Source organism: Trichechus manatus, unplaced genomic scaffold (assembly GCF_000243295.1).
Source record: "Trichechus manatus latirostris isolate Lorelei unplaced genomic scaffold, TriManLat1.0 scaffold00031, whole genome shotgun sequence".
NCBI lineage: Eukaryota > Metazoa > Chordata > Mammalia > Sirenia > Trichechidae > Trichechus > Trichechus manatus.
This window is the reverse complement of record NW_004443967.1, coordinates 918,019-931,132: the sequence shown is the minus strand read 5'-3', so window position 1 is coordinate 931,132 and position 13,114 is coordinate 918,019. Positions and strand designations below refer to the sequence as shown.

The window sequence follows — 13,114 nt, the reverse complement described above, 5'->3', positions numbered from 1 at the left end:
TTGCAGTAGGAGAGAGAAAAGCAGTAAAAGACCATACCATAATAAACCATTTGTTTTGAAAACTGGAGGCCTATAGCACGAGGTCAGGATCCCTTATCTGAAAGACTTAAATGTGGCTTTTTGGAAAATCCTAATGTCAGGATGGTCATCTGGACTGTAAAGGTTAGGGCCCTTGGGGAAATAAGAGTACCTGTCAGTGTGCTGAATTTGAGAAGATGCTTAATGAAAACTATGACAAATACCCCTGGCATTTGAACTGTTTTAACTATAAATGAAGGTGTTTAAGCTGTCTATACTCTAAAACCAAATTTGAAGTTTGTAAGATTTGTTAAAAAATTCAGTGTAGTTTTTTTCCGTGTTAAGCTTCAGGCTTCACTTGAAGCTCTGAAACTGACAGACTGAAACGTTAAATATTGATCTATGGCCCTAAATCGCTATGGTTGCATATATCTTCTCAAAGCTTGACATTTCACTTGGTTGTTCACCTTCAAGGAAAGAACAGTCCTAACACCCCAAAAATTAGTAAACCAAAATTGATTTTAGTAGTAATTACAGATAACAAACGCTGTTTCGATAACGTGTGGAGAGGCCTTGGAGCCCAGTGAAGAACAAAGACTCCTATGTGTGTAACTCCTCTTTGCCTCAGTTTTCTCAGCTATAGAATGGAAATAATACTGTTTCATAGGTCGTTAGGATTTGTACTTAACAGTACCTGGTACATGGTAAACACTATTAGAAGGGTCTTCTATTACTATGCAGAATGGTAATAGTAAATATCTGATCTTTTTTCCTTAAATAATAACAATTTACCTTATGATGGATAATAGCACCATTGCTTATGATTTGAGGCCCCAATTGTATGCCTGAGATGTTACCAGATCACCAGAATTGTAAAGTACATTAAGTAAATCCAGTAAAGGTTTCACTAATTTTTATACTGGAATATCCTAGGACATGGTTCTGGACCGGAAGGGGATACAGGTTGTAATAAAATCACCCCCCAGTGCTTGTTTGAAAAAAGGGAATTCCTGCGTCTGAGTCCTACCCAAGACCTATCCCTGGGCCAAGGCACGTCTATTTTTGACCACCACCACCAGTGATGCTGGTGTGCACACCTGGCGAAGAACTATATTTTAGGTTAAATGTAAAATCAGTTTGATTTTTGAAGGGGCAGTTTCATTAGCTCAATTATGATGACTAGGCATCAAACCAAAATGAACAGTTAACAACTCATAAAGTGCTTGTTTTTGTCACAAGGAAGGGTGTGTATGTTCTCATACGCAGTTTTAATGCTGAGTGTCTGCCTTGAAAATAGCAAATAGCAAGGGGAAACCATCAGGTAATATAAAGGAAAATTGTACATTTGTGAGTTGTTAAGCATGTGTACAGATTACGAAAAGGAAAAAAAGAGTTATGAACTCAGCCAACAAGTATTTTTAAAGTTTTGATTTGACTTTATGCCAATTTGGATGGTAACTGAATCATGTAAGAAGAAAATCTATTAAAACAGGATTTTATATTTGTTAAAATCTTTAGAGGGTTCACTAAATATCTGCTCAAACTATTTAATATACTATGAAGCAACCAATTAGTATAAATGGTAATTTACAAGTTCAGCAGTAAATGTAAACATTGTACCTAGGATTTTTGAGTTGCAAGTTAAACTTGAGTTTTTACTGCAGTGGAGAGGAAGAGCATAGCAGGCAAAGTAACAGGCAACGATATAGTTCGAACAAAAAGAAGTAACTGAATCCCTTTATCCCACATATATGTGAATATATATATATATATATTCCTATAAGACATTTTAAGAGGCTCAGAAACCAATACTGTAGATGGGACATTCTAAGAATTTTTTGTTTTGGCCTTTTGGTAAGTATAGTAAAAGAAAAATGAAGATGTTAGATTTGCAAGGATTTTCATTTGCCCTTTTAGCTTCTGTATACAAAATAAGGTTGCTCATTTGTCGTCTTGAGTGGGGTAAAGCAGATCTGACAAGTGAACTAGCTAAAATATCAAATTTTGGATACAATTAATTTTTCAGCTCTCAGCCAATAAAAACTGGCAATTTACTTCCACCAAGCAGCAATTCATTTTTAGGAAACCAGTATAGACTTAAGTCATTAGTATTATTTAAACTGTAATTTGTTCCCCTAGTCTTTTTTTAAGAGCATAGCTAAAACAACCCATAGTTATTAGGAGAAAGGTTGGTTTTTTGTTTCAAAAGGTACTTACGGCCCAAATTTATGGTTCCTGTTTTGCTGGCTTGTGATTTCCCTTCCTTGGTGAAACTGATGTGCGTTTGTTTTTTTCTCCTTTAAAGCTCTGTGCTAGACTTTAGCAAGATGCAGTGAATTTCTGACCAGAGAAAGAATTCAGGCTTGGAGGAAACACTGACTATTATCCTGGGAGAACCAGAGTTGAAGCCTAAGATCTACAGCTGGGCTAGTCTTTAATAGATAGTAATTATCCAACTGGTCATTGCTCAGAAGTACCAGAAAGGAGGAGTAAGTATCCCTTTGGGTCTTTTGCCTGGAATTTTTCCTCAAAAAACCACTGTCAGGTTTAGTTGAGCTAGCTAGCTTTCATAATAAGTTCAATAAAACTTAATTTAGAAACAACTGACCTCTTAAATTTACATTCTTTATATATATGTATTTTAGTATAATATATAAAATTTATAGCTTTCGTTGTAGATTTTTACAAAATTCTATTCTGTGCCCTGGTGTCATTTATTCATGAATAATACTACTTTAAAAATCTAAAATAAATATCCCAGTGATTGCCCTAGCAATAAAAACTTTTTAAGCATTCCCTCATGACTAAGAACTTGCGGTAAAGGAAAATATTCCAAAATTACTAGTAGTTGGCAATACTTTAAAAGAGCTTCCTTTTAAGCTATTTGTCCTAATAACTTATGACTTCATAGAAAGGCAAAACCAGAGCCATTAAGTAAAGTTGTCAGCCAGTGCATATATTCTGAACTACACTGCCTATTTAAGAGTCAGGCATATTCCACAAGAAAACCAGTTTCCTATTAGATCTGGTACATGGGCCAAGAAAATAGCTGCTGAAAATTTTTTTTTTTTGACAAGGCCAGCATCAAATACTGAAACTAGGGTGCTCGATTATTAGGCAGTGGTTACTATCTGTGTGTAATAATGTTCTCAAGCTCAAGTTACGCAGTCCTTTTTTAGAAAGAGCAGCTAATCACTGAAACTGGTGATAATATCAATCTTATTATAAAGACTTTATTTAAAAAATTCTATAGGACATCAACACTGACTTCTTACGAAGTATAACCTGCCATGGAATTTTTTTTTTTTAAATGAACTAATATATATTTAGAAATAGCCCTTTTTTGTAAGATCCAGAGTCAAAATAACTTGAAAGATTGCATTCATCAGAGAAAGAAATACTTACCTCTTAATCTCCTTTTGGTGCTACAAGTTCCTTGATTTGGGGAGGGGGTAATTTATACATATCACCTTTAGTCCTTGCAACCTTCCAAGATAAAGGTAGTATTTTTAACGATTTTTTAGGAGGAAACAGGCTCAATGAAGAAATTAGGTAACTTCTGAGTGTAGCCAGTGTTGGAAAAGGGATTTAAATCTGATCAAAAACCCTTCTTATTCTTTCCACCTTATGCTGGTATTGGTAGGTATGTTGGGTTAGTCTGGGAATTTGAGGTGGAAGGATAATACAAAAATGGGAAAATGCAGTTGCTTCTTTAAGTGAAAGAAAATAAACACACACAGAAAAATCCTTCTCCAAGAGGCTGTACAATTTCAGGAAGCAGTGTGGTCTTAGGAGCTTTGCCTTTTAAAATCCCTTCATAATGCTAAAAGTGGTCATTGCCATGGGGATTAGAAAAGGCATTCTATAGGAGTTCTCATACCTATTCTAACCAGAAATTACAGGTCACAGTGGCTTTTATCAGAATCCTTCTCTGATGGTGCACTGATTTAAGTAGCTGAGCACTTAACCACTGAGCCACCACAGCTCCTCAATATAAGTATCATTTATAGACATATATTGGGTACCCTAAGTCAGGTTAAAAAACAAACAAACCAAACCCGCTGCCGTCGAGTCGATTCCGACTCATAGTGACCCTAGAGGACAGAGAACTGCCCCATAGGGTTTCCAAACAGCACCCAACCTCTGGGTTAGCAGCCGAACTCTTAACCACTACGCCACCAGGGTTTCCTAAGTCAGGTTAGTGGGGACTAATTGGAAATTTCTAGACTTGAAAAGCATTTGAATAGTATAGCCAAAGGGATCCCCTAAAAAGTTATTTGGAGAACAGATAATGAGAATGACAAACAGCTTTGTGTCTAACCTGAAGCAGTTAAGATTATCAGATATTACACCATCTGCAGTCAGACTGTGAGGACTTATCAGTAAGGTAAGCACCCATTTAAACTGTAGAACAGAAAACAGAAATGACCATTCAAGCTGCCATTAATTCCTGACTGCTGATGTAGTATCAACACAGACTTTTATAAGGTAGTTGCCTCTCAAGGTGTGGATCCTCAGCCGTAATTTTTTCCTTCATAGAGAAGGGTGGTACAAAAAGCACTCGGGTATTCTTCATTCACAATTTTTATTTCTTGCAGTTAACTGTTGTATCTTCAAAGTCAATTTGTCTTTTAAAAAATTAATACTTCTTGCTCATGGTACAATCCACCCCCGACCTTCCCCAAGGAAAACAAACCCAGGGAAAGAGTAATTTAGGGGGCAGTTGAAATACGTACCGTAGGTTTGCAACAAAGGCTTTCCAGCCCACCACCTTGTACATGTACAACAAAATGACAGCACCTCAAGTTCACCTGAATGAAGTCCCAAATTCCAACACTAGGCAAAATGACATACGTGAATGCCATGGGAATAACAAAATGGAAGCTTAGTGATCAGCTTCCATTTACTTTCCATGGTAGTTAGCACAGTCTTCAAACTGTCTCACTTGGGAACGTCAAAATTAAGCAAATATACAGAGCAACATTTTAACCTGGCCAGGAGTTAACTATAAATGAAACCAGAAATAATTTACCTGGGCCACAAAAATGAATTTGTCTGTCATTGTTTCTCATTAAGTCTCTAGCACCTGAAGTAGCAGGTTTTAATAATGGGCTTCTAAAGGCATGCAGTTTTTCACACACATCTACTTCAAAGAATTCTTCCACTCAAACATAGCACAATCAAGGATAAAATATTTCTGGAGGCACAGGAAGAGCACAAGAACAGGTAAGTATATGCTGAGGCCTTATGTATGGTACACTTCATAGACAGAAGCAATGAATGCTGTTAAAGTGCTACTTACAAAGGATAGTCTAACATTAACACACAACTCAACTGCACTGCTAAATACAGTTGTCTTTATTTTCTTTTTTCTTGCCCAGCCCTACCTAAAACATAAAATAAAACTACAGGACTGAAATTAACAACCCATTAAAATCAGCAATAAGTTACGAAAATCATAAAGCTTTTTTTTAAGTAATTAAGGGTAGTTAAATTATTTAAAGTATACAAAGTTCAAACAGCCAGGGGTAAGGTCTCCAAGAAGGCTTCCTGGGGTAAAGGAGAGGGCAAGAGGGGAACCTTGGGGTTTAAAACAGAGGAAACACACGACATCAAAGTGCAGGCTAGAAATTTCACTTTAAAGAAAATAACATTTCTGAAAATATTCATAAGAGCAACAATAGCACCTGCACAGTGGGATTGTGAGGAAGGAGAGAGACTGCCTGTAGGAAAATGGAAGCAAATCTTTACACTAAAATGAGACAAGTGCTGAACTTAACTATGTTAACTATGATAGTCTACTATAGATACCAGATGGTTAAAAGCTGGTAAAGGGTAATGATTCTAAAAGAAAACAAAAACATTAGCACTGACCATTTTTCTACCTAGCCCAGACCTCATTCATTCTGTGCACTATACAAGAGTGAGGTGTGAGGTGTTTTATCATTATCAAATGCTGCATCAAAATAGATGATTTTTCCCCATGTGTTTTTCCACTATAAAAGACATCTATGTTTTTTATGGACAAGCTTTTAAAAAGATGTCATTTTGGTTTCAACACATACAAACAGTTATCAAAATCTGAAATAAAAATGCTGCCGTGGCTCAGACCTTGGCCTGCTTATCTGCGTGCAAAACTCTTCTGGCCCACGCAGACACAGAGGCATGTGGAGCTTTTTCCTTCTGGCCCCTCAATCCGTACTCACGGGCCTTGTGTGGAGGCTGTCATGCACTGACTGCCTCCAAGCTGCCCAAGGGGCCTAGGGGCGGCTGGCTGGCTGGCGAGCTGGCGGTTTGGTGCCCTAGTGCTAACAATGCAGGATAAGGTTAGCTTGCTTAGCATGGAATCCAACAGAAAGCTGAGCTGCATGATGATCCCTTTCAACAGGCTTCATGGGAATCTCTCCTTTTGCAGAGCATGAAATGAGTTTTTTTTTTTTTTTTTAAAGAATTGATCATCCACAGGCTTCATGATAAGCTGTCCCAGGCTGAGTGACAATAGCTCTTTAGCTATCCAGGATTAATGCCTGATTTCATCTTGTCTTGTCATTACTACAGGTTTGATTTCGTTTGTTTTTAGGACCACAAAGCTCAGGAAGGGCTCATAACCCATCCTTAAACATGTCTACTCAATGCAGTATGAGCAAACTAGAAAAGAAAGAGAGGATGGAATCTCCAATGTCCTCTTTTAAATCAACTAAGTCAAATCAAGGAAATCTCACACAAGTTTTCCGCTGCCATTAGAAATTGTGATTTTCCAATATGAATATTATGAGTATTCTGCTGGGGAGGCTCTGCCCCACTTTTTGCTATGTATTTGCTTAAATACAGGTCTTCTGAGACCCTTTTGTTCAAGTATAGTTTTGTTTTGTTTTAAAGAGGAGACTGCATCATGAACCCAATTTAAGAGATCGTTTGGATTGAATTGGCCCAGTGAGTATGTTGCCCTGCACTGTTATGTCATGCTGGGTTCTAGGAAGTGAACGAAAGTTTGACACTGGCACTGGAGTAACCCTCATCACTCCCAATACTCTGCAGGCTGCTGTGGTCATCAATGTCACTGATGCTGGTGGTACTGATATTGTCCACTTCTCCATGGGAGAACTCTGTGCTTTCAACATCCACTTCAATCTCCTCTGCCAAAGAGAAAAAAGAAAGAACATTAGTAGTATCTGGTATATGCACACCTTCAAAAAATAATGCAGCATGAGGGGAAAAAAAAAAAAGAGGCATAAAATAATTGTGCTATAAAATAACTGTTATATATACAAGCTTATTATCAGTGATCTCTGGAGACAGAAAGAACTAATTATATCTGGTTGTCTCAGTCATCTAGTGCTGCTGTAACAGAAATATCACAAGGAGATGGTTTTAACAAAGAGAAATTTATTCTCTCACAGTCTAGGCAGCCAGAAGTTTAAATTCAGGGTTCCACCTCCAGAGGAAGGCTCTCTCTCTGTCAGCTTTGGGGGAAGGTTCTTGTCATCAATCTTCCCCTGATCTAGCAGCTTCTCAGCGCAGGAACACCAGGTCCAAAGGACGCGCTCTGCTCCCGGCCCTGCTTTCTTGGTGGTATGAGGTCCCGTTTCTCTGCTTGCTTTTCTCTTTTATATCTCAAAAGAGACTGACTCAAGACACAACCTAAACTTATAGATTGAGTCTTGCCTCATTAATATAACTGCCTCTAATCCTTCCTCATTAACATGACAGAAACAGGATTTACAACACATGGGAAAATCACATCAGGTGACAAAATGGCAGACAATCACACAATATGGGGAATCATGGCCTAGCCAAGTTGACACACACTTTTGGGGGATACAATTCAATCCATAACACTGGTATATTATGCTGATCTCAAGTTAGGGAGCAAGTTTACTAAACCCTTTCATGCCAGTTCGTCTGGACCTCCTATTATAAGCACTTGGCCTATTTGGTAATTAGTGCTTAATATTAAAAGATCCCAACCCCAAGTGGTTAAACAACATCTGTTTTGCATTAAACCAGAATCTAATTCTCAATGCTGTTTATTAATATGGGTTGCCTTAAAAGGGAAAAACCATAAACTTAATATAGGTGAAGCAGAATATTTATCTATCCAGACCTTTGGTGGTGTCATTCTATAGATAGTTCTACAGACTTCTAGGATTCATCATAAAGATCTCTGACTATTCAGTAACCAAAATAAGCCAGTCATTACAAGTAGACTCAGGGATTTCTCTTCAATGTAACTTTCTTGCATTAAATGTAGCTTGAAATAAGGGCCTGAGGCTTTAAAATCTCTGAATTATAGTGAGACCTATAGTACAGATTTTAATAAAGGCATTTTGGTGGTGGTATTTAACTTTTACTTCAAAAACCAAGCATGATAAACCAAAACTCAAACTCACTGCTGTCAAGTCAATTCTGACTCATAGCAACCCTATAGGACAGAGTAAAACTGCCCCATTGAGTTTCCAAGCAGCAGCTGATGGATTCGAACTGCCAACTTTCTGGTTAACAGCTGAGCTCTTAACCAGTGTGCTACCAGGGCTCCAGCATGATAAAGAAACCCTAAATATATACATGATCCAGCTATCAATAGGTACCTTAATGGTTAAATACTACATATATAATCACCAAAAACCAAACCCATTGCCATCAAGTCGATTCTGATTCATAGCAACCCTATAGGATAGAATAGAACTGCCCCATAGGGTTTCCAAGGAGCAGCTGGTGGATTTCAAAGGATTGCCAACCTTTTGGTTAGTAGCCAAATGCTTAAACCACTGTGCCACCATGGCTCCATATAATCACCAATAACATATAAAAAGCAATACATATTTTAAAAACAAAAGGCAATTGAAAAATGTTTCCCCCACAGCAGCTAGAATGAACTCAGGATTTTTCAATTCTCTTAAAACAGACTATCTGAAAGCCTGATGTTTCATATCTAGCACTGACTTTAAGGGCTCACAATGATCACAACTGCTTCAGGAAAAGTGGACTCTTGCTGAGCCCAAGAAGATAGGGTAAAATTATTTCAAAGTATAATTTTCAAAAGGGCTTGTTGCTTCAAAAGTTTTAGAGATCTGCTTTTAAAATGCAGCCAGCTGACCAAACAAGCTGTACAAATAATCCCATGAATTCATAACTATTTGCTTCATATCCATAATGCTTCATAGGCCATTCACCACAGACACTCATCTAACCTACAACTGGGAAATAAAATCAAGACACCCTATTCAACAACACATGCTGAACTCAATCAAATCAAAGTAAAAAGAGAGACTGTTCTAGCCAGATGGACTAGAGATGTTATTAAAAGTACCCTGTAAATGGGAAAAGAGCATTGCCAGATAAGAACGAGAATGGTACTCAGGTGCTAGCACATGAAAAAAATGAGAGATATAATACAAAGAAGATACACCCTCTCTGAAATCTGGAAATAGAGGGTGGGTCTAGGGAGGAGACAACAGGAAGGGCAGTTCAAGCCTGAAGACCTGGCAAGGCCATACAGCTAGTAAGCAGTAGAGAGAAGAGTACAACTAAGGTCTGCTTCCTAATTGAGGGTTATTTCTGCCACACTTCACTGTCACTCATAAAGGGAGCATGTCCTTAAAATTTCTCCTGCTGCGTTGGGTAGATTTTATTCTTCAAAACTGAGTGCTACAAACATAACATAGTTCATAAAGATAATGTTCTACATCCTAGTTTAGTAAGTAGCGTCTGGGGTCTTAAAAGCTTGCGAGCGGCCATCTAAGATACAACATTGGTCTCTACTTATCTGGAGCAAAAGAGAATTAAGGAAACCAAAGACTCAAAGAAGAAAATGGTTCACAAGACTAACAGCCCACAAACACCACAGCCTCTTCTAGCCTGAGACCAGGAGAACTAGATGGAGCCTGGCTATCATTACCGATCATTCTGACCAGGGACGTAATAGAAGGTCCTTGATAGAATGGGAGAAAAATGAAGAACAAACTACAAATCCCTAAAAAGGGCCAGACTTACTGGATAGACAGATACTAGAGAAACCCCCGAGACTATCACCCTAAGATATCTTTGAACTTGGGAACTTGGAACTGAAGCTATGATTCCTGGAGGTCATCTTTCAGCCAAACAATAGATGGGCTTTTAAAATAAACAATGTCACCCATGAGCAATGTGCTTCCTTAAACAATCAAGTATATGAAACCAAACAGTCAACATTTTACCCAAAAGCAAAAATGAGAAGGCAAGGAGGGTAAGGGAAGCTAGATCAATGAAAACAGAACAAACAGAATGTAAATGATGAGAATGCTGACACATTGTAAAAATTGTAACCAATGTCACGGAACAATGTGTATAAAAATTGTTAAATGAGAATCTAATTTGCTGTGTAAACTTTCACCTAAGACATGTATTAAAAAAAGAAAAAGTGCCATAAAAAATGAACTCTTGCATAGCAAAAAAACAAAAAAAAACTCAGACTCCTAGAGTTGTGTTAAAGGGGATTAAAAATCAATTTGACATGTTCCTACTGACCAAATATGGGGCAGTTTGAGCATTAAAAAGAATAATGATTGCAATGGATTGGAACACATTCAATACATCAAAACATATGAGTTCATAAGCTATTCAAAACACAACCAAACAAAAAACCTTGTAACAAGGTTGCTAAGGTACCAAAACTCATTATTCAGAATATCCATAAAGCAAAAAAAAAAAAAATCAAACATTTATCCCATCTTCCCTGTATTGGGCATTATTTCTGGGTAAGCAAAAAGTTGAAGAGGAAATGATTTTCTTTCTTTATATAAGAAAAACAGTTAACAAATTATGGATAACATTGCAAAGAATGGAATTCCAGAACACTTAATTGTGCTCATGTGGAACCTGTACACAATCAAGAGGTAGTTGTTCGAACAGAACAAGGGGATATTGCCTGGTTTATAATCAGGAAAGGTATATGCCAGGGTTGTATCCTTTCACCACACTTATTCAACCTGTATGCGGAGCAAATAATCCGAGAAGGTGGACTATGTGAAGAACAATGTGGTGTCAGGACTGGAGGGAGACTCATTAACAACCTGCAATATGCAGATGACAACCTTGCTTGCTGAAAGTGAAGAGGACTTGAAGCACTTATTGAAGATCAAAGACCACAGCCTTCAGTATGGATTACACTTCAACAAAAAGAAAACAAAAATCCTTACAACTGGACCAATAAGTAACGTTATGATAAAAGGAGAAAATACTGAAATTTTCAAGGACTTAATTTACTTGGATCCACAATCAATGCCCATGGAAGCAGCAGTCAAGAAATCAAATGACATACTGCACTGCGCAAATCTGCAAAAGATATCTTTAAAGTGTTAAAAAGCAAAGATGTCACTTCGAAGACTAGGGTGCACCTGACCCAAGCCATGGTATTTTCAATCGCCTCATATTCATGTGAAAGCTGGACAATGAATAAGGAAGACTGCAGATGCATTGATGCATATATTATGGTGTTGGTGAAGAATACTGAATATACCATGGGCTGCCAGAAGAACAAACAAATCTGTCTTGGAAGAAATACAGCCAGAATGCTCATTAGAAGAAGCAAGGACGGCAAGACTTCATCTCATGTACTTTGGACATGTTACCAGGAGGGACCAGTTCCTGGAGAAGGACATCATGCTTGGTAAAGTAGAGGGTCAGCAAAAAAGGGGAAGATCCTCAGTGAGATGGATTGACACAGTGGCTGCAACACTGGGATCAAACATAGCAATGATTGTGAGGATGACGCTGGACTGGGCAGTGTTTTGTTCTGTTGTACACAGGGTCGCTATGATTTAGAACTGACTTTAAGGCACCTAACAACAAAATTCCGACAATTTTTTTTTTTTGGATTAATTTTTGTCCTTTAATTCTGCCAAAGACAAATGTTCTGGGAAAATGGAAAGAGAAATGAAGGGTGAGATACTTATAAAAAAAAAAGTACCTCCTGACATAATGTACTGAGAAGGGCACAACACCACTTCTGTCATTCCTTGCCGCAAATGTAGGTTCTCAATCTAATCGTGAGAAAACACCAGACAAACCCATATTGAGGGTCGCTCTATAAAATAACTGGCCAGTATTCTTCAAAAGTATCAAAGTCAGGAAAGAAAGACTAAACAACTGTCACAGATTGGAGAAAACTGAAGAGACATGACATCTATTTGCAGGATCCTGTACTGGATCCTAGACTAGAAAAAGGACTTGGTAACACTGTTATTAATTAGTAGAAAAAATGGTGAAATTGGAATAAAGCCTGCAGACTAGTTAATCGTATATCAATGTTAATTTCTTGGTTTTGACAATTGTACTATGATTATATAAGCTGTTAACCTTAGGAGAAGCTATGTGAAAAGTATATGAGAATGCTATAATTTTTATAACTTTTCTGTAAGTCTAATATTATTTAAAAATAGAAAGTTAAAAATATACACATATATATTTTTAAAAAGAAAAGTTCTGTAATTCACAGACACTGCTAGACAATTTTGTGGTTACAGAAAATGTTAAATTGTTAAATGTTAAAGCGTCAGTTAAAAAAGAAGAAAACAAACAGTGCCACAGTGCCTCAAAACCTACCCTCCCTAAATCCAGATACCGAGACATTTAGTGTTTCATTAGGCAAGAGGCACACTGCCTACCTCGCTCTGAATCAGAACGATCTGAAGAAATAGTTGAGCCAATGCTGTCCATTCGTATTCGTTCCATCTCCTGCGGACCCTGCAGCTGTTCCAGTCGCCGCTTTAAAAATCTTTGTTCTCGTTCCAAGTTCTCAAGCTGGTGCTGGCTCTTCCTTTCAGCTTCTTCAAGTTTCTAAAATAATAAAATGATATTTACATTCGTGCACAGTCCAGTACAAACAATAAAACGTAATGATTTCTATGTAACATCTCAAAAGATTTCTTCTTTGGCAGAGAAAACATGAATATACATGTACGTTAAGTATGTGTGTGTAAAAAAAGTAGTTCTGTCTTCACATTCTTTGTGTGTGTGATGAAAGCCACATTATTTGAACAAGATGGAATTCTTGAAGTCTGTAATCACCCCATGAAGGAGAAACTTCCTTTGCAGTGTGCCGTTTGATGGAAAAATA

The 13,114-nt window shown here is 37.5% G+C and overlaps 1 protein-coding gene across 4 annotated transcripts in view; it reads right to left on the bottom strand.

Moving 5' to 3' along the window:
* Positions 1-3,307: 3,307 nt before the first annotated feature.
* Positions 3,308-13,114, bottom strand: part of MXI1 (MAX interactor 1, dimerization protein) — a 97,552-nt gene continuing 87,745 nt past the window's right edge. For all 4 annotated transcript variants that reach the window (XM_004374837.3, XM_023729925.1, XM_004374838.2 and 1 more), the window contains 2 exons: positions 12,663-12,834; positions 3,308-7,154 (listed from right to left, as the gene is read on the bottom strand). In XM_004374837.3, coding sequence (XP_004374894.1) covers positions 6,991-7,154; positions 12,663-12,834 — 336 coding nt within the window. In that variant the 3' untranslated portion in view covers positions 3,308-6,990. The remainder of the gene's footprint in view (positions 7,155-12,662; positions 12,835-13,114) is intronic.